Source organism: Lissotriton helveticus, chromosome 2_2 (assembly GCF_964261635.1).
Source record: "Lissotriton helveticus chromosome 2_2, aLisHel1.1, whole genome shotgun sequence".
Classification (NCBI taxonomy): Eukaryota; Metazoa; Chordata; class Amphibia; order Caudata; family Salamandridae; genus Lissotriton; species Lissotriton helveticus.
In genome coordinates, this window is record NC_136060.1 from 382,261,962 (window position 1) to 382,286,655 (window position 24,694).

The 24,694-nt window shown below is 43.3% G+C and overlaps 1 protein-coding gene across 1 annotated transcript in view; it reads left to right on the top strand.

The window, feature by feature from the left end:
• Positions 1 to 24,694, top strand: part of POLN (DNA polymerase nu) — a 2,689,548-nt gene that overhangs the window by 816,555 nt on the left and 1,848,299 nt on the right. Inside the window, exon 9 of the mRNA XM_078678603.1 lies at positions 16,018 to 16,214. Coding sequence (XP_078534729.1) covers positions 16,018 to 16,214 — 197 coding nt within the window. The remainder of the gene's footprint in view (positions 1 to 16,017; positions 16,215 to 24,694) is intronic.

The window sequence follows — 24,694 nt, forward strand, 5'->3', positions numbered from 1 at the left end:
ATACGTCTGTGATGGCATTATGCCTTTGGGATATACTATAAACTGTGGCTTTTATGATTTCGAATAATTTCAGAATTGGCGTGTTCGAATTGAGTTGTTTTAGACTAAGTAGAATGATGTTTTTAAAATTGTATTTGAGTGAGACTATACAATAATCACAGGCATTTTCGGTGTGTGAATGGCTTAAGGTTATATATGCCTTTATGCAATTGAAATAGCTGATAACTGACTGCGCTCAGTATTGTGTTAGGACATAAGACACTGATGTCTACTCATATGATCTTTTAGGATACAGGCTGGTGTTACTGAGAATGTATACTGATTGATGATTTCATACTGATATTAGCGACTGAAAGCACTTGACTTGGTGAGTGCGGATCGGCCTCTTCGTTTTTAAAACACAGATGTTTATTAATTGCATGAGTTATATACCAAGACCTGAGTACTGTAGGGGTTGAAATTACATTATGTTTGTTTACATGTTGCCATAGGATTCATATTGACCATCAAATCAGATGAAGGCTGTCCATGACAGAGGCAATCAAAACTCGTTGTGTTGAATAGATATAGCAGTCCATGGTGAGTCTTGTGACAAGTCATGTTAGTGAATTGGGATGTGTATGGGGTTTTCAACTTTGTCCACCTTGGGACTTTTTCAATGTTAGTTTAAATATAAGTCACGTCTAGGTTAACTTGTCTAGTTGATTACCCATATTTTGAATCTATTTTTCATTGAGGGGATTCTGTCTCCCAGTTCTTTATTAATAATGTTTCTTTTTTTAAACACCCTGAAGTGTTGCTATTTCTTTTTGCACTGGGTGTGTGTATTCTGATTCTACCATTCAAAGTTATAGGTGGAGCATCGGGTGTTCTTGTTAAGTATAAATGAACCATATACGTTTATATAAAAATAAGATTTATTCCAAAATGAAGAAGCACCTCCGGTACAGGTCTGCAAGCCAGAAGGAACTTCAAGCAACTGTCTCCCTGCCTGCTCTCAGGGCCGGACTGGGAACCACAACCGGCCCTGGCAAAGTGCTCGGCCGGCCCTCCCTCCCCACTCGGGGGGTTGGAGGTGCCGCTGAGCTCTTTGCCGGGGCCGGTTTTCGGCCGATTTTGGTATGCTGCAAAAACGGCCCTGTAACAAAAACGGCCCCCAGGGGCCCAAACCCGGCCCCCACCCGTGCTGCGCACCGGGGGATTGCCCGGTGCCCACTATGGCCAGTCCAGCCCTGCCTGCTCTCAACCAACGGCCCGATCCAAGGTAGAGTGTAGAACCCATGGATCGTGCCATGACTCAGACCATTAAAAAATCAACACACATAACTATGAAGGCAACACACTTGTGCATGCAAGCACGTGAATAACATGAAAGAAAAATAGCGCGTGTAAACAGCACGCACAAAGCATGTAAGATATAGCACACCTTCCCCCTTTAAGGATAAAAAAAAATATTTAACAATTATGTATTTTACAATTGAAATAAAATCAGACATCCACTTAGGCTTACTTATAGATCTTCTACCTAATACATTAGTATTAGTCACATTTGTATCAATCACATTTTCTTGAGCACTATCCTCATCAGTATTTGGCACAACACAATTTTCAGAAATGTTATTCTGTAACTCATCTAAATAAGTGAAATCAGTATTATTCGGGTTACTATTTCCATTGTCATCTGAACAAACATATACTTCTTTGTCAGCTTTGAGAATTGCAATTCTGCTTAAATACCAAACTCTGTTGTCAGATAATCGTACAGAATTTCTTAACACTTCAATGACTTCAAAAGGTCCCATAAATTGGCTATCACCTTTTTTAATTCTCCAAGGTTTCTTTACTTTGACAAGCATACCAATTTTAACACATAGTTCTATTTTTGAACCCTTTCTTTTATCGAAAATCTCTTTGTTGATTGCATGTGTTTGCGCTAGCTTTTCTTTACCATCTTTTAAATCTAAAGTAGATGAAGTAGAGGGAACTAACCATGAAGGATTAGCTTTTGTCCTGGGAAGTCTCACTCTCATGATTTCAAAAGTAGAACAACCTGTCATTGAATTTATGGTAGTTCTGTACATCCATACAGTTTTATGAACCTGTAGTTCCCATTTGTAATTCTCTATTCCAGCTGCTTGTATTGCATTTTTAAGGACTCTATTAAACCTCTCAATAACCCCATTGCCACTAGGATTATACAAAGAGGTAGTGGCATGAATTACACCGACTCTGCTAAAATATGTTTTTGTCTTATTGGAAATAAATTGAATACCATTATCAGTAATAAGCCTGGCTGGCAAACCTTCTTCAGTAAAAACCTCCTCTAAGAACACCAAAACAGAATCAGTGTCAATTCTTTCCACAATTTTGATGACAGGCCATTTTGAAAAGATATCAATAGCTGCTAGAATGAATTTTTAATTGCAACCAATAGGCCCCATAATCTCCATAGCTATGGTATCCTATGGATTTTCAGGAGTTATGTAACTACCCATGTTAGGTTTGAGGGTAACAAGTGACTTATCAGAATTAGCACAAATAGTACAATTTCTTACAATACGTTCAATGAACATATCCATCCAGGCCACCAATAAAATTTGTTCACAGTCCGTTTGGTTCTCACAAAACCACTTGTCCATCATTTCCATGTAAAACTATAGAACGCCCTAGGTTACTTGGAGGAATAGCTCTATCTCCACTTTTAACTATACTGTTATCACAGGATAACTCACTTCTAATTTCCCAAAAACTTCTACGTTTCGGACTAATATTTTTTTAGGGCCTATCATTTGAAAAGTGAAAGGCAACTTGTTTCAAAATGGTGTCATTATTAAATTCTTGACACCATAAACTCTGATCAATTGGCATAGGACCTTCATCATGTACCATAGCAATGTGTAAATCATCTAATTCGTTATAAAGATCTTCTTTGATGGGTAAAGGCATCCTAGATAAAAAAAATCCGCTGTAACATTTTCCTTACCAGGAACATATATGATTGTGTAAATAAAATCTTGTAAAAGCATTGACAAACGTGCAATGCGAGCAGAAGCCTTCAACATGCCCTCAGTGGTGAGTAAACGCACCAAAGGTTTATGATCACTTCTTATGATACACTCCCTACCCCACACAAACACCCTAAAATGTTCTAGTGCCCATACACATGCTACAGTTTCTCTCTCTATTGTAGAGTATTTCTCTTCAGCTGGGGTGAGAGCTTTAGAAGCATGCACAATGATACATTCCTTCCCAGATTCACTTTTCTGTGCAAGAACAGCACCTAAACCCTTTGAGCTGGCATCAGTAGTGATTATGCATGGAAGAGAAGAATCAAAACAAGAAAGAGCGGTAGCTGTACGGATTGCTTTCTTGACATCCCTGAATTCTTTATCACAATCAATAGACCATGAAAATGTGTTTACTTTTTTAATCAATTGTCTAATGTTGTAGGTACGACAAGAAGAAGTAGGTATGTATTTTGCTTAAAATTCTATCAACCCCAAAAAAGATCTAACATCGTCCTTAGACAGAAGATGCGGAGCTGCTTTAATAGCTTCGACTAAATGCGATTTGGGTTTAATGCTTTCCTCACATAACTCATGACCAAGGTAAGTTACTGGACGTACACCAAATTTGCATTCGGCATGCTTGATGGTTAAACCGTGGTCATTCAGGGCAGAAAGAACGCTCTCCAAGGCAAAAGTATGTTCTTGTTCACTGTTACCAAAAACAAAAATTTCATCCTGGAAACAGACTGCATTTTTACAATTTCTCAAGATATTGTGCATGACTCGTTGAAAAATTGCAGCAGCGGACGCGAGTCCAAAAGACATCCTATTATATATGTAACAACCAAATGGTTTGATGAATGCCGTAAGATCTTTGCTCTCAACATGTAATTCAATCTGATGGTAGGCTGCAGATAATTCTATCGTTGAGAACAATTTTGACCCTCCAACAGTAGCCAACATCTCTGAAATCCTGGGTAAAGGAAATTGATCTATGACTATGTTGTTGTTAACATGACGTAGATCAGTGCAAAGTCTAACCTTGCCATTGGCACGTCTGGCTACCACAATGGGAGAAACCCATTCTGAAGATTCGATTCTTTCAATGATACCTTCTTTAACTAAACCTTCCAACTCAGCCCTGATCTTATCATGTACAGCTAACGGGATGTTGCGTGCTTATGTATCTTAGGACAAACGTCCTTTTTCAAGCGAATTTCATGTTTAAAATTAACTAATTTACCAATTTCTGACTTAAAAACATTAGGAAATTTGTTGAACATAGAACAGCCAATACCATTCCGTTCATCAACTAACAAAACGGGGTCAGGACTATTAGGATTTAAGATGATGTCTAGTTTCCCTTGTTCAAACCAACTTAGACGTCGATTAGGATGGTGGACGGACTTGCGTCCGTCCGCCACCCCTGAGGTGGAGGGACCGTCCGCAGGGGCAGCGGCGTTCCCTCCATCGGAATTAGGATGTGACCGCTACCCTGGCGGTCACATCCTTTGCATTTGCATGCACAAAGCGGCAAGCACCGCGCGGTGCCTGCCGCTCCCCCCACCCCCCGACGCCCTGGGGGCCCGCAAGTGCCCCCCAGAAGCAAATCTCCACATGCTTTTCCACGGCAGAAAATCAGCTGCGGAAAAGCATGTTTGCACACACATCGTAATTTGGCTGGCGGTGTCTTGCAGACACCGCCACCAAATTGCGGTCAACACCCCGCTGATCAGCAGCGGACGGACCTGCCGTCCGCCGCTGATCCCACCACCATCATGTTCTGGCGGGGGGTGTTTTCAGGGTCCGAGGTGGTGAATCCGTATCCTCCGGGCCGGCGGTGGCTTCCACCGGCCCGGAGGATGCGGATTCACCGCAATCATAATCGACCCCTTAATACGGAAGGCCCTTTTTTAGAAATGTATAATTTAGCAGTGTACTGACCATTTTTAATTCTAAATACTAAAATTCTAAACCCAAGAATGTCAATCCTTTCACCAGAGTATCCCTCAGGACTAATGTCTGTTTTTTCTAAGTGACTCCCAATCCTATCCACAAAATGAGACTTCCAAACTGACTCGTTAACAATAGAATAAGGAGAGCCAGAGTCACCATACATGTCAATTTTCACACCACAAATAGTCATTTTGCAAACAGGTTTTTTCTTATTTACTGCATTGTCAATATTCAAAATAGTGACCTCGGCGTCTTTTATGTTGAGTACAAAGGAATTAAAATCAGAATCTTTCGAAGTTTCATCCTCATCACTCTCACCACAGTATTCAATACACTTGACTTTTTTACCATTCTTACTTCTCCTGCACGCAGAAGTAAAATGTCCAGCAAGGCCATAATTTGAACATTTCTGTTTCAAAGCAGGGCAAGATTTAGAATTAGCTAAATGGGTTTCACTATTGCACCTGAAACATCTCCAATTTTCTTTGTCTTCCTCAAATCTTTCTTTAGAGTTCAACACCTGTTTCTTTTTTGAACAATCAGTATTTTTGTTAGATGCTGTAGAATTAATTTTGGAAAAAATATCCTTACTAATACTAGTATCATTACTCTTAATGTCATTTCCCTTAACTTGCTGAGCGCTCCTACATGACAACTCTGAATTCCTCACAATGGCTAAAATACTCTCAAGATTTTCATCACCATTTACCCACAATCTCTCTTAAATGGTAGAGTTGTTAACATGCATTACTACTTGGTCCCTTATCAGATCTTCTAGAAGAGAGACAAACTTCCAGTCTAGAGATAAAGTCTTAAGTGCAGAGACCTAATTGTCAACAGTTTCATTAGTGAGTTTTTTTTTTTTTTTAAGAATTTGTATCTCAATATCCCAATGCACACTTTTGGTGAACAAAATTTGTTAAAGTCAAAAATAGCTTTGTCAAAAACATTCATGTCCCCACCACTTACTGTTTTTGGTAATTGATTATAAGCTTTAAGACCTTCAGGAACCAAAGAATGTAAAAATATACCTTTCTTTTAAGCAGGTTTCATTTTCCCATTAGCATCTAAAGTCTCATTATAGTTTAAGAAGTATGCCTTCCATTCAATCCAAGGCATGCAAGGAGAACTTCCTGCCGCCCAAAAACACTGTGATAGAGATAATGTATAACCCTAGCCACACATGCTCTCTTAAAATAATAATAATAGTAAAAATAGTAAAGCTAAAGGACTACACAAACTGACAGAAAATAAATAAAGTACATAAATATGTCACCCCAGAAGATAAATATCTTGTCCATTAATGAGATGGAATCCGACTGTAAAGGAAACCAGTTAGCACAATCCAAATTGGAGATGAAAACTCAACACATGATTTTTTTTAAAAAAGAACCAGCTTCTATCCGAAAGAAAAACAAAAGAAGGTCTAAATGAGTATATGCGATTCGGTTGCTAAGCGCCGTTGTCAAGTTTCTGAATCAGGAACTGACATAGCACGCACAGGATGGACAGCGTGGAGCGTCTAGTTCCAAAGTGAAGATGAGTCGGGCGAATGTACGTTGCTCACAAATTGTTAAATATAAATGAACCATATAAGTTTATATAAAAATAAGATTTATTCCAAAATGAAGAACCACTTCCGGTACAGGTCTGCAAGCCAAAAGGAACTTCAAGCAACTGTCTTCTTGCCTGCTCTCAACCAACAGCCCGATCCAAGGCAAAGTGTAGAACCCATGGATCATGCCATGACTCAGAGAGCATTCAAAAAGCAACACACATAACTACAAATGCAAAACACTCGTGCATGCAAGCGTGTGAATAACATGAAAGAAAAACAGCGCGTGTAAACAGCACGCCCAAAGCATGTAAGATATAACAGTTCTACTTCTTCAAACTCCTCTTTGGTGGAGATTTGTTCTGATACATATTTATGCCTGTGTCCTACATTATAACTTAGCCATACATTTGTCTGTTCTAGCCCTGATGAAGTCTTTGGCTGTCACCATTAGACGAAACACATGTTGGCAAGAAATGTGGCTGTTGGTTGTATCATTGAAGAACTGAAATGTAATTTGAGACCAAAAAGTCTTCTCAAGATACAAGTTACAGAATAAAGAGCAAGGACGAACACTTGAAAATGACTACTGCATGGACCTATGTTTTGGACTTTATATAAATTGCTCAGGAAATTGAATTTGTGTCTCATGTGAAATACCTCACCCAACATTTATGACATAGGAGGGATCCTTATATCTTCTGAGGTGCGCTGTAAGGCTAGTAAAGAGGATCTAAAAAAGGACAGTTTATTGTTAGGTTTTGGATTTCACTGTGAGTAACTGTAAATATGTAGCCAGACCTACCCAAGTGGTCCACATTCTGACCTCTTTCCACTCCCTTCTCACAAAAACAGTAATGACAATTTCAAATCTAACTTTGTTCATGATATATTTTTTCAGATTTAGTAGTCATCCCTAAGGTGAAGAGCTAATGACCCCATTCACTATGCTACTACAAGTGTTATGTTAAACACATATTTCACTTTAGGTCCAAGACATGTTTGGAAATTAAACCCTTCCATGCCACACGCTGGATATTTATCAACATGATTTGGGTCCATTCTGAGTAGTTATTTAGGAATAATGTGTACCATGTGCAAATACTTGAACTGTAGTGTTATACGTTAAGTTGTATGCTGTCTATTATAAGTCGTATGGTATGTTACATTTGGGATGTTTTGTATAGCTTGGTGCTAGTGGGGAAGATAGGTTGGCAAACAGTTTTCGATTGCAGACTAAACAAGGACAATTTTAAGTTTCTTTCTGAGCAGCCTGCAGATTGAAGTGTTGAGTAGCATAGCAGGAAGAAAGTTCCACAAAGATAGAACCTGGGTAGAGAAAGTTTATCTGCCAAGATTGTCCCGCTTGATGTGAGATTCTCAGAATGATAGAGCAGACTGAGGGCTTTTGAGAGCAGGGACATGTGAATGAGTGATTGCAAAAAGTTGGGAGTTCTTCTAACATCAATCAAAGTGCCTTAATTCTAGAGTGAATGGGAAGCACTGTAGCTGCCTAAGGATGATAGAAGCACCACTGTTTCTCGGGGAAGAGGCCATCATTATGACTGAATGAATCAAAATCACCGAAGGAGCTGATCGTGGCAGTTTCCACTGCCAGCTATAGTAGTGTAACATGCTTCATAGATGAGGTATGACACAATTTATGCAGTTTCCTCTTCAGCAATGTATACAACAAGACTTCTGCAGTGATCTGAATTCCTTGGCATTTTGCGTACAACGTTGTATCTAATTTCTTACAGTATTTGATTTTTTGGGGGTAGAGGCCAAGTTCCTAAAGCAATAAGGACGGTTGCCGCAAATCTGCTCCGAGCTATTAATACCCCAGTGCTGTTTTTAACAAAGTCTTAAGCATGCGCTCCCTGATTCTCTCCTTGCACTGATAAAGCTTGGTGTCAGCAGAATTGAGAGCTCTGATATGAAGACCAAGTGGGTATCATTGAAGAAAGTGTGGAAAAGAAACATATGGGAGTGGATAAATCTTGCTAGTGGAGCAGGGTAAAGGCTAAAGCGTTGGGGAAAGGAGGCATATCTCTGAGGTACTTCATGATATTCCTGCTTCACAACACAACTGATGACAGATGTGGACATTAAAAGCCAGATAGCTACCTTCTGCAAGCGAATGGACAAAAAAAGGAAAAGAAAGCCAACCCAGTGCTGAGCCACCCAAATGTATATTTTCCAGCCTGCAAAGCAGGAGACTGGCTGACAGTGTCCAATATAGAGAGAATCTGGAGGAGGAATAAGGACACAGCCACTTGTGAACAATACAAGATGGCGTTTCGTAGCTACAAAAAATCTATCCGGACAACTAAAGCCGCATACTATGAGGTCCGTATAAACAGGGCAAACAATGTCCAAAAGGAAACGTTTAAAATCCTGAAGGAACTAACAAAAAGAGCCCAGGATGCAGAAAGTAGCATAGACTGTGACACTTTCCAGAAATATTTTCTGGATAAAGTTGACACTATCATGCGCGAAATAAAAAGCATGGGGTGCAGCTTAATTGAGCAACATATCGCTCTAAACCCTACTGCCAGCTGCTTATCATCATTTCCCCCTATGGATTCACTAACCCTTGAATCACTGATGAGAAAGACAAAATCTGGCTCCCCAGCAGATCCATGCCCCCAAGTATTTTTTGCTTGGCAGGTCCAATTCTAGAGGACCATATCCTAGCTACATTGAACAAATCCCTGAGCACTGGCAGGCTCCCCACTAGCTTCAAAGAAGCTCGTGTAAGACCATTGCTAAAAAAAGTGGGGGCAGATCCCAATGCCTTAAAAAATTATCGACCCATATCCCAGCTGCCCTTCCTGTCCAAAGTACTCGAGCAACATGTACTAAAATCTATGTCAAGCTATCTGGAGTTTAACCATCTACTCCATGAGAGGCAGGCAGGCTTCCGTGCACACCACAGCACCGAGTTGGTCATGCTCTCGGTGCTGGACGAGCTCAGAAGGATGGCTGACAGTAAAAGACCGAGCGCCCTGATTTTGTTAGACCTATCAGCGGCGTTCGATACTGTCAGCCACTCCATTCTGTTGAATAGGCTGGCAGGGTTTGGGATTCAGGGTTTAGCCCTTCGGTGGCTCGAATCATTTCTATCTGGGAGAACCCAGAGAATCCAGATGGGAGATAGTGTATCAGGAGTGGGAAGGCTGACTTGTGGCGTCCCCCAGGGCTCAGCACTGTCCCCACTCCTGTTTAACATATATCTACAGCCCCTGATTAACACACTAGCGGGGATGGGCTGTCGGGTGTTTAACTATGCTGACGACACACAGCTGCTGCTGGGCATAGATGAAACAGCACAAGCCCAGTCACACGCGCAGGACATACTTAGATATACGGTCCACTGGATGTCCACAAACCAACTTAAAATTAACCCGGAAAAGACAGAGGTGCTGATAGTACCATCCAAGTGCTCTTCCTGGAGTGACATGTATTGGCCCCAGGAGCTGGGCCCAACCCCACAGCCAGCAGCCACGGTTAAAAGTCTGGGCATTAAATTGGACAGTGCCCTCTCAATGACCAACCAGGTTTCCACCGTGGTCGGCACTTGTACGGGTCTTTTAAGACAGTTGCGCAAACTAGTCCCTCTCCTCTCTCAGTCGATGCTACGCACAGTGGTCTCGGCCACCGTAGTGTCAAGACTCGACTATGGCAATGCGCTCTACTTAGGCCTGCCAAAAATGCTAACAAACAGACTTCAGGTAGTCCTAAACGACGCCGCTAGACTTATTTTTAACCTACCGCGGAGAACGCATGCCTCTCCACTATTAAAAAGTCTACACTGGCTGCCAATTGGACAGAGGTCCATTTTTAAAAGCCTCTGTATAGCCCATAAAGCCATCTATGGGAAGGCCCCGACCTACATAAAGGAGCGGATTGAGATATACAGACCGGAAAGAAATCTCAGGTCCTCTGATGCCAAACTCCTTGTATGTCCTCGTTTTAAGCTGGCCACAATGGGAGGGAGATCCTTTTCGGTTTTACTACCGAACCATTGGAACGCCCTGCCTGAGACACTCCGAAAGGAGGGGAATCTACTCCGTTTCAGGAAAGCCTTGAAAACTAACTTGTTCAGAACAGCACTCAGCTTAGCTTAAGCACTCCACCCTTTTTCATATCCCGGATGTTATGTTTGGTGGTCAAAGCGCCCTGAGACCTGTAGGTGACCCGGCGCTATATAAATCCACTATAACAATAACAATAACAGTGGCAAATGGTGGCAACAGATAAAGTAAAATTTGAATATTGATGCTGGCATTGTCTATTGATGACACAAGTCTTCAGCGGTAGTGACAAGCACAGACATGTGCAACAGCCTGGGAGAAAACCTGCTTGTGAGTGCAGTTGCTATGCATCAAGCTGCTCTGAATTTTAGCCGTGGCTGGTAGCAAAGAGATTCTGTAATGATTTGCAGGGAAGGCTGGTTATAGCCTGGCTTTCTTTGGATGTACTACCAAACCTTTGAATACCCGAGACACAATACCTGTAGAGAAATTAGAAACTGAGACTAGTGCAAGGAGATGTGGTAATGCCAAAGAGATGCAATAATGCTTGAAGCAATGTGATACAGGAAATCCAGAGGACTAGTGTTGCGAGCAGAGTCTGATTTGTACAACGAGCAATTGCTTTCCGACCCACAGATGATGTAAGCATAATGAAGGAAATGAATTTGGGAGGTAAAACCGTGAATGTAGCATTACGAACAGGACATTTCTCCAGGTCAATTTGGCATTTAATGTTAGAAACAATTTTCTTTGAAAAAAGACACTGCACTTCAAATAGTCTTCTGGCCAGGAACATCTTAAGGATTTTGGGGATCCTGGGACGTAAATATTTTGGGGGACCTTCTTTGGAACAGCTTTGAATTTATGATCTAATTTCAGCTCTTTCATGCCCATTTGGGCAGGTCACTGGCTCTGCACATGAACATCTATCTAAATACCCGTTCTATGGTCAAACACCAACTTGAAATACACAACCTGCTGACGATTGAAAAACCAGATATCCTACTATTCACAGAAACCTGGTAACACAGGATTCCTCCCCAGATATCCTAGCAGTCCTCACTAACTATTAGTACATCCTTCAAGCAAACAGCCCTCAAGGAAAAACAGGAGGGGGTATGGCAGCTATAATTCATCAAGACCTAAAATTATCAGCACTTACCCCCCTTTACCTCCCACAAGTAGAGAACCTAGTGATTAAACTAGAATCCGATTATGCCCCGTTAGTCTGTGTCATACTCTACAGATCATCACAGAGCATGCCACAGTTCCAACAATCTCTGAGCGAACAGATGACACAGATTATAATGAACCACACAAAAATACTACTGATTGGTGACCTTAACTACTGGGCTAACGACCCAGCAGTTGGACCACACTCAGCCGAACTTACTGATCTACTCACAGGGCTGAACTCCCATCAGCACATCACCTCCGCTACTCACACTAAAGGGTATACCCTAGACCAGTTATGGTCCACAAACCTAGCCATGACAAACCCAGATATAACTCCCTGTATCTGGTTAGATCACTTTCTCATCAAATTCTCCATGAACAACCTTACTTAACCCAAAATACCCTCACCCGAACCTGGATACTTTAGGAGCTGGAACACTATCAACAAAACCCAATTCCTCGAAACCTTGATCAACACAATTCCCATTAGCCAAACCACTATAGAGGAGAGTGAGGAAAACCTGTGGAAATGGCTCTTGACAGCCAGCAATAAACATGCCCCTCTTAGGAAAATTCAATGAGCACGCCGCCACAAAGCCCAGAAATGGTTTTCCGACGACTTAAAAGAGCTTAAGCTCCCTCTATGACAAGCAGAAAGGAAATGGAGGAGCAAATACTCACCTGATGATACAAATACCTATCTAACAGCCCTTAGAAATGATAAAAAGTTGATTCTGACCACAAAGCCCGAATACTTCTCACTTAAAATTATCACCTCCAAAAACCGCTCAAAAGACATATTTTCAATAATTAACGACCTATCAAACCCTGACAGAGTAACCTCAAAAATCACACCCTTACAATCTCTATGCTACTCCCTGAACAAATTCTTCATCAACAAAATCAAAACTATCAAAGCAAGCATCCCCATATCCACTCAACCCCATTTGTCAAATTACACCAAAAAATACACAAAGGCTAGAACAAATTCCAATGATAAGCCAAGAAGCTTTCACAGACCTACTTACCAAAGTAAAGTCTGGGTCTCCTAGGGACTGCTGCCCCCCTGGATCCTAAAGGAAGCCTTTTTATCCTGCCCAGATCCAGCCATGGCCCTCTTAAACAAATCACTATCCCAAGGATACGTGCCAAATGCCTTCAAAGAGGCGCACGTCATCCCCCTCCTGAAAAAAACAAGGAGCAGATTCCAGAACCCACACCAATTACCGACCAATCTCACTGCTTCCAGATATGGCCAAACTACTCGAAGCCCACGTAGCCAAAAGTCTATCCACCTTCCTGGAACAGTCAGATTATTTAGACCCTCATCAAGGAGGGTTCCGCCCAGCTCATTCCACAGAAGCAGTGGTATTATCAGTCCTGGACTCCCTGCGAGAGAAAGCGGACAAAAGACTCCCCCAAACCCTGGTGCTACTGGATCTTTCGGCCGCCTTTGACACGGTCGACCACAACATCCTGGTCACCCGTGTCATGGATGCAGGAATCGAGGGATCGGCCCTTGAATGGATAAAATCCTTTCTTACAGACCGTTATCAAGCGGTCCGCCTGGGAAACTTCACAACCCCCAAGATTAAGAACACTTGCGGGGCTCCCCAGGGCTCCTCTCTCTCCCCGCACTTATTTAATCTATACCTCCTCCCCCTGATCCATGCTCTAAAAGAAAGGAAAATCCAAACGTTTAATTATGCAGATGATTTTCAACTAATATTTCCGATGAATTATTCCCCCACCACCATTTCCGATTTTCAGACGACTATGCTGTTCATCCGTGACTGGATGAACAGCAACCACCTTAAGCTGAATCTGGACAAAACTGAAGTAATCCTCACAGGAGACTCATCGGATCCCTGGAGCTCCCACTTTTGGCCTAAAGAACTGGGGTAGCCCCCTACTCCCTCTACATCTGCAAAAACCTTGGGAATCATAATTAACAACGACCTGACCATGAAAAATCAAATCGGAGCTGTGATCTCTCCCAGCTGCTTTCAACTAAGGAAAATAACGAAAATCAGCAGGTTCCTCTCTCAGGAAGCAAAAATACAGGCAGTAATCGCCTTGGTAATATCCCACATCGACTACGCCAACTCCCTTTACCTAGGCATTCCAGCCTACCTCACCCACAGCCTTCAAATGATTCAAAACCAGGCGGCCAGGCTAATCCTCAAAGAAAACAGGCGCCAACATATCACCCCCCTTCTGAACAAACGACATTGGCTTCCAATAAACCAAAGGTGCGCCTTTAAGGTAGGATGCATCATCTTTAAAGCCCTGAATAACAAAAACCCTAAATTCATCAACAATCTGATCAATAGATATACTCCTACCTGCAACCTTTGATCTGCTCATATGCATCTCCTAACCATACCATCTTTTAGTCTAAAACGCGCTGGAGGGACGAGGTTCGCCACCCTAAGCACCAAATTCTGGAACTAGCTGCCTCTTGAGATCAGATCCTGCACAAACATCATGAGCTTCCGCAAACTCCTAAAAACTTGGCTATTTAAACAGGCATACTAGTAACACCTTAGTCTAACATCTTCAGAGCAGCACCAAGAAACCAACCTGGTGTACGTGCGCTATACAAATAAAGTTTAACAGAACATAACATAACATAACATTGGCCCAAATTCTAAATGTATTTACATCTAATGTCCAGGATGAGTGAAGTGTGTTTTCAATATTGTACAACAACAGCGGCTCACTAATATTATTGCAAATAATCTCTGTGACCCCACCCCCCATGTCTCCTATGTGAAGTCCTATTTTGCTCTAAAAGAAACTTTTTTATGGATGTTGTATGAAACCTAAACACAAAACGGGCCCAATTCACAAAAGTAATCTGAGACAAAATCCTAACTTCACAACTTTCAGTATTCACAAAGGGCATTTAGGAGTAGTAAAGTTAGGAATCCTAACTTTTTAGAAGTAGTAAAGTTAGGATTTCTAACTTTACTACTCCAAAATGCCCTTTGTGAATATCGAAAGACGTAAAGTTTGGATTTTGTCTCAGATTACTTTTATGAATCGGGTTCTTATTCAAGTACATAGAGCAAAACCCTCAGCAGAACACAACTGGCTCTATCAGGGCAACCTGCCTGAAAGGCTGGTTCCTTGTGCCAGCGCCCACGTAGCTCATGCCTTAAAATGTATCTGCTTCTGATGATGATCTGCTTTTAAAATATAGCTTTCATAATAGTCCCTTCACGCTTGAGAGATCAGATTTATGGTTAGTAAGACATTTCTGTACGTCTGTTTTTGTCCTAGTTCAAGTACCAGTGTTTATATTAGGCTGTTTAACCGTCATGTAAGAGTAAGCATATTTTTTGTAAACCAAGTGACGTTTATGTCTAGGGTAGGGAGATTGGGAACAGGAGAGCAATTAAGGGGTTGATTAGGATGGCGGTCGGAAAATCTCTCCGACCACCATGGTAGCGGGAAAGGCCCGCCGCAAACGCTGCGGCATAACCGTCTGTCCAATTAGGATGCTTCGCAGTCAAAATCAGACCACTGCGGTTGGATTCTGGTGACATTGCCGGGGTTCCTGCTGCCAGCAGCACCGCCTCGATGTCAAAAGGAGCATGTCCTGCATCTCTCTGCACTGCGTGGCAGGCACCGGACAGTGCCTGCCACCTGGCACAGGGAAATGTGGGGGGGTACCATAGGTACCCCCCAACGCACCCACCCCCCCACACATTGTGAGACCGCAATGGGCTCCCTCAACATGTGTCCCCCACCCTTTCCACCGCAGCGGAAAGGCTGGCTGCCGCCGGCATCATAATCGTGACGGCGGTGCTTGGCCCTGATCCGCCATAGTTCTTGCGGTCCATCTCCCCCGCCAGGCAAGCGGGCGGACTCTAACCGGCGGAAAAGTGGCTGGCGGAAAATCACACATCCGCGGTCACGACCTCAATGCTAATCGATCCAGTGTTTTTTCATTTTTCTGGGTTTCGATCGTGCTTTGGGGCCGGGTTTCGAATAGTCCCCTAAGTGTTAAGCATTGGGCAGCCACTGGCAGTACAAATTGCAATAAAAAGAGGGGGTCTACCCATGCCGCAAAAATCAGAGGGTAGCTAAGCTGGTTACGGTGAGGGTGTTGAATTGTGTTTTCTTCCATTGATTGACGATACTGATAAGTGGTTTATATTAAGGGTGCAGTATATAGATTGCAGTGACTATAATGAATGTCAATTTTCTTCTATTTCCAAGTATAGTATTTATACTTTTTTCAGAAGTGCTTAGACATTTTCTTTGTATTTGTCTACAGACTCACCTCTGGTCAGTGAAAGGGATTGCTGTGTTAATTAAGAAACATGCTTTCCTAGGTAGTCTTCCAATTGCTACAGCAACTGCTGATTCAATTTCCGCTTCTACCTGTGCCCAAGATGACAGGTATATTTTTCTGAAAACAAAGCAAGCTTCAATGTGGAGAGACCAGGAAGATGTAAATAACAGTTTCACTAGGTAAGGAAAGCAGTTGTATGCATTTTGATGTCATAAAAACTAGCAAACAATGCTTCTTTGCCAGTTCTATTGCAGTAGTGTCTGCTGTGCTTGGCCTGTTGCCGTCTTTGGGGTTTGGACCTCCATTATTTGACCCGTCTTGTTGTTGGACCTGATGTATTAATCTCAGGTCTCAAGTTTTTAACCAAGGCTGATGTACAAATTCGTAATATCGCAAAAGCGTATATGCCATATGTTTCAAAACCTCCTACTTTATTCATATTTATGAAGCAGAGGGCATTTTGCTTTCCCTGAGAATGCCTGCCGGTGCAGGGATGGAAGACTCGGAGGACAGCAGACCTCATCAATGCGTTCGCATTCCTTGCATGTAAATATTTATTTAAAAGCAGCCCATTTTCATATTTTGCACTGTGCATGTGAAATCTATTGTATTCAATATATCTTAAAAGGGACTTACATCCCTCCTTCATTTCCTATTGATCTGTGTACTTGTCCCTTTACTTTTCCTTGTTTCTTATTGGTTGTAGGCATTCTGTTCTGAGGGCCAGATGTAGGTAAATGTCATTTACCGATTCTTAAATACCGAATTGTACTGATTCGGTATTCAAAAATCGGTAAATGAGATGTAGGGGAAAAATCTGTATTTTTAACCGAATCGGTAAAATTCGGTATCGGACTTTCGGTAATTACTGAATCGGTATTTACCGAATCGGTATTTCCCATTCATCCCTATGGGCCAAAAGGCCCATAGGAATGCATTGGAAATACCGATTCGGTAAATACCGATTCGGTAAATACCGAATCGGACAGCAAGCAAAAGTGAAACTTAACGCAACAGCCAATCAGGTGCAACCACCCTCCCCCTTCCTACCAGGAAGTGGCTACACAGGCAGCTGCAACTAATTAGAAGGTTCTGGAGAGGCAGTTGGAGTAGAGAGACTGGGAGCAGCAGCAGACAGAGTTTGTGCACTTTTAAAATTTAAACATGGCAAGCAGCAAGGACACAGAGCAGACAGAAAGAAAAAGAAAGCTCAAATTCAGCAGCATGGAGCTCCAGGTCCTTGTGGAGGAGGTGGTAAAGGTGCACCCCAGACTTTTCAGAAGGGTGTCCCTTTCTGTGCCTGAATCAGCAAAAACGAAGCTTTGGCTTGAAATCCTTGAGAAAGTCAATGCAGTGGGAGTGACCACCAGAGTCATTGAAGATTTAAAAAAGAGGTTTTATGTCCTAAGGAGCCATACAAAAAAAAAATTGCTGACCACCACAAACAGGCCTCGCAAACAGGTGGAGAAAAGAACACAACACCCCCCCTCACTGACCTGGAGGAGATGGTAGCCACCACCTTTGAGCCAGAAAGCGCCCATGGACTGGGAGAAGTGGACAGCTCGGCGAAAGCTGCAAAAAGAAAAGGTAAGATGCATGCACAGCAATCCCCCTCACACCCTCATCCATCCCTCACCCCTTGAAGCTAAGTTACCCCAGTCCCAGTGTGTCTGTGCAGAACAGTAGCAATGCATCATGGTACATGTAGTCAGTTCATGAAAGAGCATGTCACACAGCACTGTAACCACCAAGTTAGGCAAATGATTGCAGACATAATGAAGGGCAGGCAGCATGTAATAAGTGCAATTTCATAAGTTTTATTGTAGTGTCTGTGAGACATTTGCACCTAGCTGATATGTGCTCATATGTCCACAGGTCACACATCCAGATGGAAGTCACAGGAGGCAGAAGGCACGGCACCCGAGAGGGATGAAAGTCATGAGCCAGGTCCCAGTGCATCACAGGACACAGGTGTTCCGAGTGGGCAGCCACCTTCCCAAAAACATGACATCAGTGAAGAAATGCAGGCATCCCCAAGACCTTCACAGTCCCCACTATTGGTTTTGTCACCAGAAATGCCAGCATCACTGGAAATGGAAACACCTGCTGCACACCCTAGCAGGAGGCATGTCGTTTCCCCACTGATGGAAATGGAGACAGCTGCTGATGAAATGGTGGGTGAAGACTCACACAACTTGCCTGGAGCTGACATCTCTGCCACACTGCAGCCCAGCGCAGAGCCTGTACCTAGTACCACTAGACGCCGCACAGTACAAGGAAGGAGTGTAGGTGCACGTGGGGAGGGGTCCAGTGTCTTCCAAGGCCTGGAGGGATCCATGGTCAAGATTCAGAGGATGCAGGGCAAGGGCATCATGTCCTGTCAAAGACAAATGCGCAACCTCAACATCAACATGCAGGAAATTGGTAAGGGCATCAGGGAACTGGTGGAAGTTAATGGGAGCAGGGCTACAGGGATACATGACATGACCCAATCCATGCAGCAACTGTGCACAAAACTGGACTCCGAAATAACATCAAGGCGCAGGGAGAAGCAGCGTGCAGAGAGAACTGAGAAATCTATCCACCGCCTGGCAACAGCCACATCCCTGCTATGCAGGCGTAGCATGAATAGTCAGGAAGTCCTGACTCAAAACAGCAATCAGCTGACAAGGGGCATAGCCGGAATGACCGGTGCGCTGGAGGCTCTACTCAATGCTCAAACTGCACAAACTGCTGCTATTGACGTGCCGGACACTGAAGGTAGCACCCCATGTCGTAGAGACAAGGAGGAGCAGCAGGCGACAGGGTGAGGCTACAGGCCAAACGCCCAGTGAACAGGGTGAGCCACATACACCTGCCAGTGCAAAGCGTGGCCGCAAATGAACAGTTGATACTATGGCCTACTGCCATTGGACATTCAATTTATAGATACAAATGTTTTTGTTGCACATTTGTGCCATTTAAACCTGCCTAGTGACAATACACAACTATGGTGGGTGGATTCAACACCTGTCTGTGTGTGTTTGCTCACTGTGAGCATTGCTGTGAAATGCTTACAGTTGCACTTTTGTTCTTTAACATACCTAGAAATATCCTAAATAAAACAAATTCTCGTGCTTTCAATATAGGTCTCAGTCTCATCACTTACTCAGAAATAGTTGCGTGTTATTTCCTCACGTCTGTATCTGCCATCACTTGGTGTTGACACTCCAGCAGGTTGTGTTTCAGGCACAGCAATGTCGTCGTCATGATCCTCATAGTCTGACAACTCCACCTCAGTACCCCTCTTCACAGCAAGATTGTGCAACATAGCACAGGCAGCAATGATCTTACAGCAGGTGATGGGGGTATACTGCCTTGCACCTCTGCTCTTGTGCAAGCATCTGAACCTGCTTTTCCAGATACCAAATGTTTGCTCTACAACATTGCGTGTGCTCTTGTGTGCCCGGTTATATCTCCTTTGGCTGGGTGTTGAGGGGTTGAGGTAGGGGGTGAGTATGAAGGAGCGGAGGGCATATGCACTGTCTCCTAAAAGGAAATGGGAATACATAACTCACATGCATACATGTACTTCTTACTGCAATAGGTGTTATAGGGGTCGCACACTGTGTCTTACCTAGGAGGTATCCTTCACCAAATTCCCCTGCAGTCAGCCGTGCATAGATGCCACTGTTTTGAAATATATAGGAGTCGTGGGTACTCCCAGGGAATTTTGCCACAAGGTCAGTAATGGCGAACTTTGCATTGCATATCACCTGCACATTGATGGTGTGGGTGGACTTCCTATTCCTGTATATATATCCGGTGGCTGCAGGGGGACAAATGGGAATGTGCGTGCCATCAATGCAGCCAATTATATTGGAGAAACGTGCCATCTGGTAGAAGTCAGATTTTGTTTGGACCAGTTCAGCATGGGTTGCAGGAAAAGATATATAATGCTCCATCCTCTGTAACATGGCGTCAAGGAATTTGTGGAAAAACCTTGACAGGCTGCTCTGGGTCACCCCACCTACCGCAGCAACCACACTCTGGTAGCTCCCAGACGCAAGCAGGTGTAGGCTGCACAGCACCTGCATGTGGGGAGGAATAGCGTGTGCCCTTGGGGTAGTATGCTCCAACAGTGGGTGAAGGTCCCTGATGAGTTCCGTGATGGTGTCTGGGGCCAACCTGTACCTCTGGAGTATCTCTGCCTCTGTGAGCATGAACAGGGTTATCCTCTGTCTGTAGACCTGCTCCTCTCTCTGCCATTCCCTCTCTCCTTCCTCCTGTAGCCGTAGCCCTCTTGCAATGACATAAAATGCCGCCATTGTGCAAGAAGAATTGCATTTTGGGTCCATATTTATAGGTTTCATCTGTTTACCACCTGATTCCAATCCATGGTAAATACCGACTCTTAAATACCGAACTTCGAGCAAATTCGGTATTTCAGAGCTTCCCTACATCTCAATATCCATTTTTACCACTTCTTATTTACCGAATCGGTATTTTACCGATTCGGTAACTTTACCGATTCGGTAAATTTACCGAATCACAAACCGTTGCGATTCGGTAAATTTACCGATTCGGTAATATTTCCGATTCGGTGTTTTACCGAATCGGTAACTTTACCGATTCGGTAAATTTACCGATTCGGACGATTTTCGGTGTCCTACATCCCGAAAGCTCAATACTGGTCGGTAACGGCCGAAAATACCGATTTCGGCCGTTACTGACCGGTAAAGGGCTTCCTACATCTGGCCCTGAGTGTGTTTCTTCTCAGTTTCTCGCTGACCAAGTACTCCTTCTCATTGGCCTTCTTTAATGAAGACTTCTTTTATTTTTATAAGACTGGCATTTATTTCAACTGTATGCATTTAAAGCGTGCTTTCTGACAGTTTTCTTTTCTGCTATTTCATGATGTCTTTTATTTAAACGTTTTGTGTTTTTGTTCTTGTGAGCTGACTCTGAGACTCGAACCCAGCTCCCCAGCTTTAGGGTTGACAGTTCTGGTCCTTTCACCACATTCTCTGTCCTCCCCCTTCGCTCTATTTTCAGTACCTGCGCCAGTCTTCCTCTAGAATGCAAACACACATTCCAGATTCCTCGAGTTTAGTTTGAATATTGCTGTGCTTCTTTAACAGCGTGTGTAAAGGTAACACAGATGAAAAGTGTGAAAACATTTTGGAACAGTTACTTATTTTACTTTTTTATTTCAACATAGGTCGAGGTACATTTCTGAAATGATTTGTTTTCTACACTAAAAGAGTAAAATAGTTTGGTAAACTTTGCCCTTTGACTCAACTGGGTGTCGACATGCAGTGGATGCGCACACACTAGAGGAACAGCACCCCTTTTGATCCACAATTTAAAGAGAAAGGTTTCTTTTAATTCCATAGTGGGAAGGAGCTATCCTAAAAGCAACTTCCTGCTAACAGCACCTTCCTGATCACTGTATTGTACAGTAGTGGCTGCTACTGGATGGGGGTGGTGAGGCAGGGGGGCGGATCAAATGCAGAAGAAAAAAAAAGAACTTACCTGAAACGGAGGACGGCCGCCCCTCCTCTGTACTCTTCATTTTCCAGTCCCAGTACCGGCAGGCAGCAGCAGAAGGAAGTATTCTCCTGAGTCAATCACAGCGCTGCAATGTTGCATTGTGATTGGCTCCCCATAGCCATTCACAATGCTGCAATGCAGTATTGTGATTGGTCTGAGCACTGTGGTTCGGCACTCAGACGATTACAGGGAGGCTTTGCATGTTCCTCACCAGGCTGTGTAATGTATCCTGGTGGGGAACATGCAAAGTGCGCAGGAGTCATTGGACGGCCCAAGATGGCCGGCCTAGCAGTCCTGCACACTTAAAGAGTGCAAACCACTCCTCCCCGTGCACAGCCCAGCCCCGCCATGCCAGCCAATGACCTCCATTCCATAGGAAAAATACAATGAGAATAACAATACAATATTATCATTGTATTTTTCCATTGGAGCAGTGGGTGCAACCCTTCGCCACCTTACCTTCTATTGGTATTGTACTAACAACCCATCACACAAAGCTGAACAACCTGACAGAGTACATGGCGTCTGTCTTGCCATTTGAGTGCTTACATTTGCTCCTTGTTTCTTCTGTTTACGTTCTTGTGTATAGGATTTAAACTTTAACAGGAACTAGAGACATTCAAATAATACCAAGGTGAATTGTTATTTACTGGTGAGGATGAGATTGAGGTGGAAGGGATGAAAGGCAGCTCGGAGAAACTGCGCAGAACAACCACATGTTTGCCTAAGGTTAGCATCGCAACAACAAGAAGATGGCTTTCAGAGTCAAACTCAAGAGTGGTTTTCGGCAGTTCCAATATGTGAATAATAAAAATAATTTCTGAAACTCTTTAACCCCTTTGGTGCTAGGCCTACCCATCCGTGCTAAGCCTTTTTGGCAATTTGGGGTAGTTTACGCTTAGGCCCTTTTTGTCCATATAAGGTATCCACGCCAAATTTGCGTCCTTTTCTTCCAACATCTTGAGCATTCTAAAGGTACCCAGGCTTTGTGGATTCCCCTGTGGGGGACCCAGAAATCAGCCAAAATATAGCAATTTATTTATTTTATTTTTAAATGGGAAAATGTGCTGCAGAAGAAAGCATCTGTTTTTTTCGTGAAAATGGTATCAACAAAGTGTTTGTCGTGCTGAAATCATCATCTTCTAAGCTTTCTGGGAGAGGCAGCCTTTTGTCAGAAAAGCAACATTTTCTACACAGGTTTAGCATTTTACTGGGACATAGCCTATTTTTGCTATTTTTTGTGGTTTCATCCTCCTTTCAGTTAGTGGTAGAAATTGGTGCGAACGCAATAATGGATCCCGGAAAGCTATACATTTCTGAAAAGTAGACAACATTTTAAATTCAGCAAGGGGTCAGTTGTGTAAATCCTTTCAGTTTTTTCATAGAAACTAGCAGTTGAAAATTACGAATATTGAAATTGAGTTTAAAAAAAACAGCAATTTTTGCCAACTTTTTTATCTGTAACTTCTAAATATGACCGATTTTTAAAGCAATATACCGTTACATCTGCTGGGGCCAATAACTGAGCTGCGTCTTGCAACGGTTTTTCATTGTGTACCGGGTATGCAGCAATTCATTTGGTAAAATATAAAGAGTGAAAAATAGGTACCAAGGAAACCTATATATTCCGGGAATGGGAACAAAATATAGAGTTTGGAAGCAGTGGTTATTTGCACATCTTCAAAATTGTGGGTACCCATACAAGCATGTGAATTAGAGGTCATTTTTCAAAATGACTTTTTTTTTGACGAATTGTCTTATATTTGTAAGGCAGAAATGCAAAGAAAGTCAATTGCTAATAACACTTGTTCTACTATTTTGTGTTCCCCTAAGACTCCCGATAAAAATTCAACCTCACTTGTATGGGTAAGCCTAGTGCCTGCGACAATAAACGCCCAACACACAACGCTGTTGCTGAGATAGCCCCACGCGCACCGAAATAATTAAACTGAAACTAAGTTTCAGTTTTATTTTTAATGTAATGACGTCAGCGCACCATGCCTGTGATCGTCATTTCATTGAAAAAATGAAAAAAGGCCCCAGAAAGTTGGGGAAGCTCTTCCCCACCTCTCGAGGCAAAAAGAAAAAAAGAAAATCCCTCTGCTGTCTGCAGCAGAGGGATTTTGTATGCCTGTACACTATGACCAAATCAAATCAAATCAGGTGTGTGTTAAGCCTGACTACTCACCCATAAGGGTCTCAAGGCGCTAGGAGTGTGGGGGGTGTTCACAGGTTGCAGTCCAGCAAGAAGGGGGTCTGTCAAAGAGCCAGGTTTTGAGGTTTCTTGCGAAGATGGGGATCGATGTTATCTGTCTGAGGTGGAGCAAAAGGTCGTTCTAGGGGCTGGCCTCCCGATCTGGTCTTTCTGGTGCGGGGAACCACGGCGCAGGAGAGCTTGGCTGATTGTAGGGTCCTTTGGGTTGTGTGGAATTTGAGTCGGCTGCTCAGGTATGCTGGTCCGGTGTCGTGGAGGGCATTGCGAGCGTGGGTTAGCATCTTGAAGGTGACTCTAGCTTAGATGGGGAGCCAATGGAGTGTGCACAGGTGCTGGGGGATGTGGCAGTGGCTTGGCAGGTTGAGGACCAGTTTTGCGGCGGCGTATTGGATGTTCTGTAGCTTGCGGGTGAGATTTTTGTTTATTCCGGCAAAGAGTGCGTTACCGTAGTCGAGCCTGCTGGTGACCAGGGGGTGAGTGAAGATCTTTCTGTGTTCGAGAGGGATGCATTTGAAGGTCTTACTTAGGAGGCGGAGGGTGTGGAAGCAGGAGGACGAAACAGAGTTGATCTGGCTATCCATTTTGAACTCTGAGTCCAGGATGATTCCCAGGTTGGTGCGTGGTCAATGGGGGTGGGCGGGCTTCCGAGGGCGGTGGGCCACCAGGTGTCGTTCCAGGCGTCTGGGTTTCAGCCCATGATGAGTACTTCCATGTTGTTTGTGTTTAGTTGTAGGCAGCTGTTTTTCATCCATTTGGCGACTGCCTCCATGCCTTTTCGAAAGTTGTGTCTGGAGGTGTTGGATTCATTTGATAGGGAGAGGATGAGTTTGGTGTTCTATGCCTATGACACAATGTTGAGTCCGTAGGTTCTGACGATGGGGGCGAGCGGAGCCATGTAGATGTTGAAGAGCA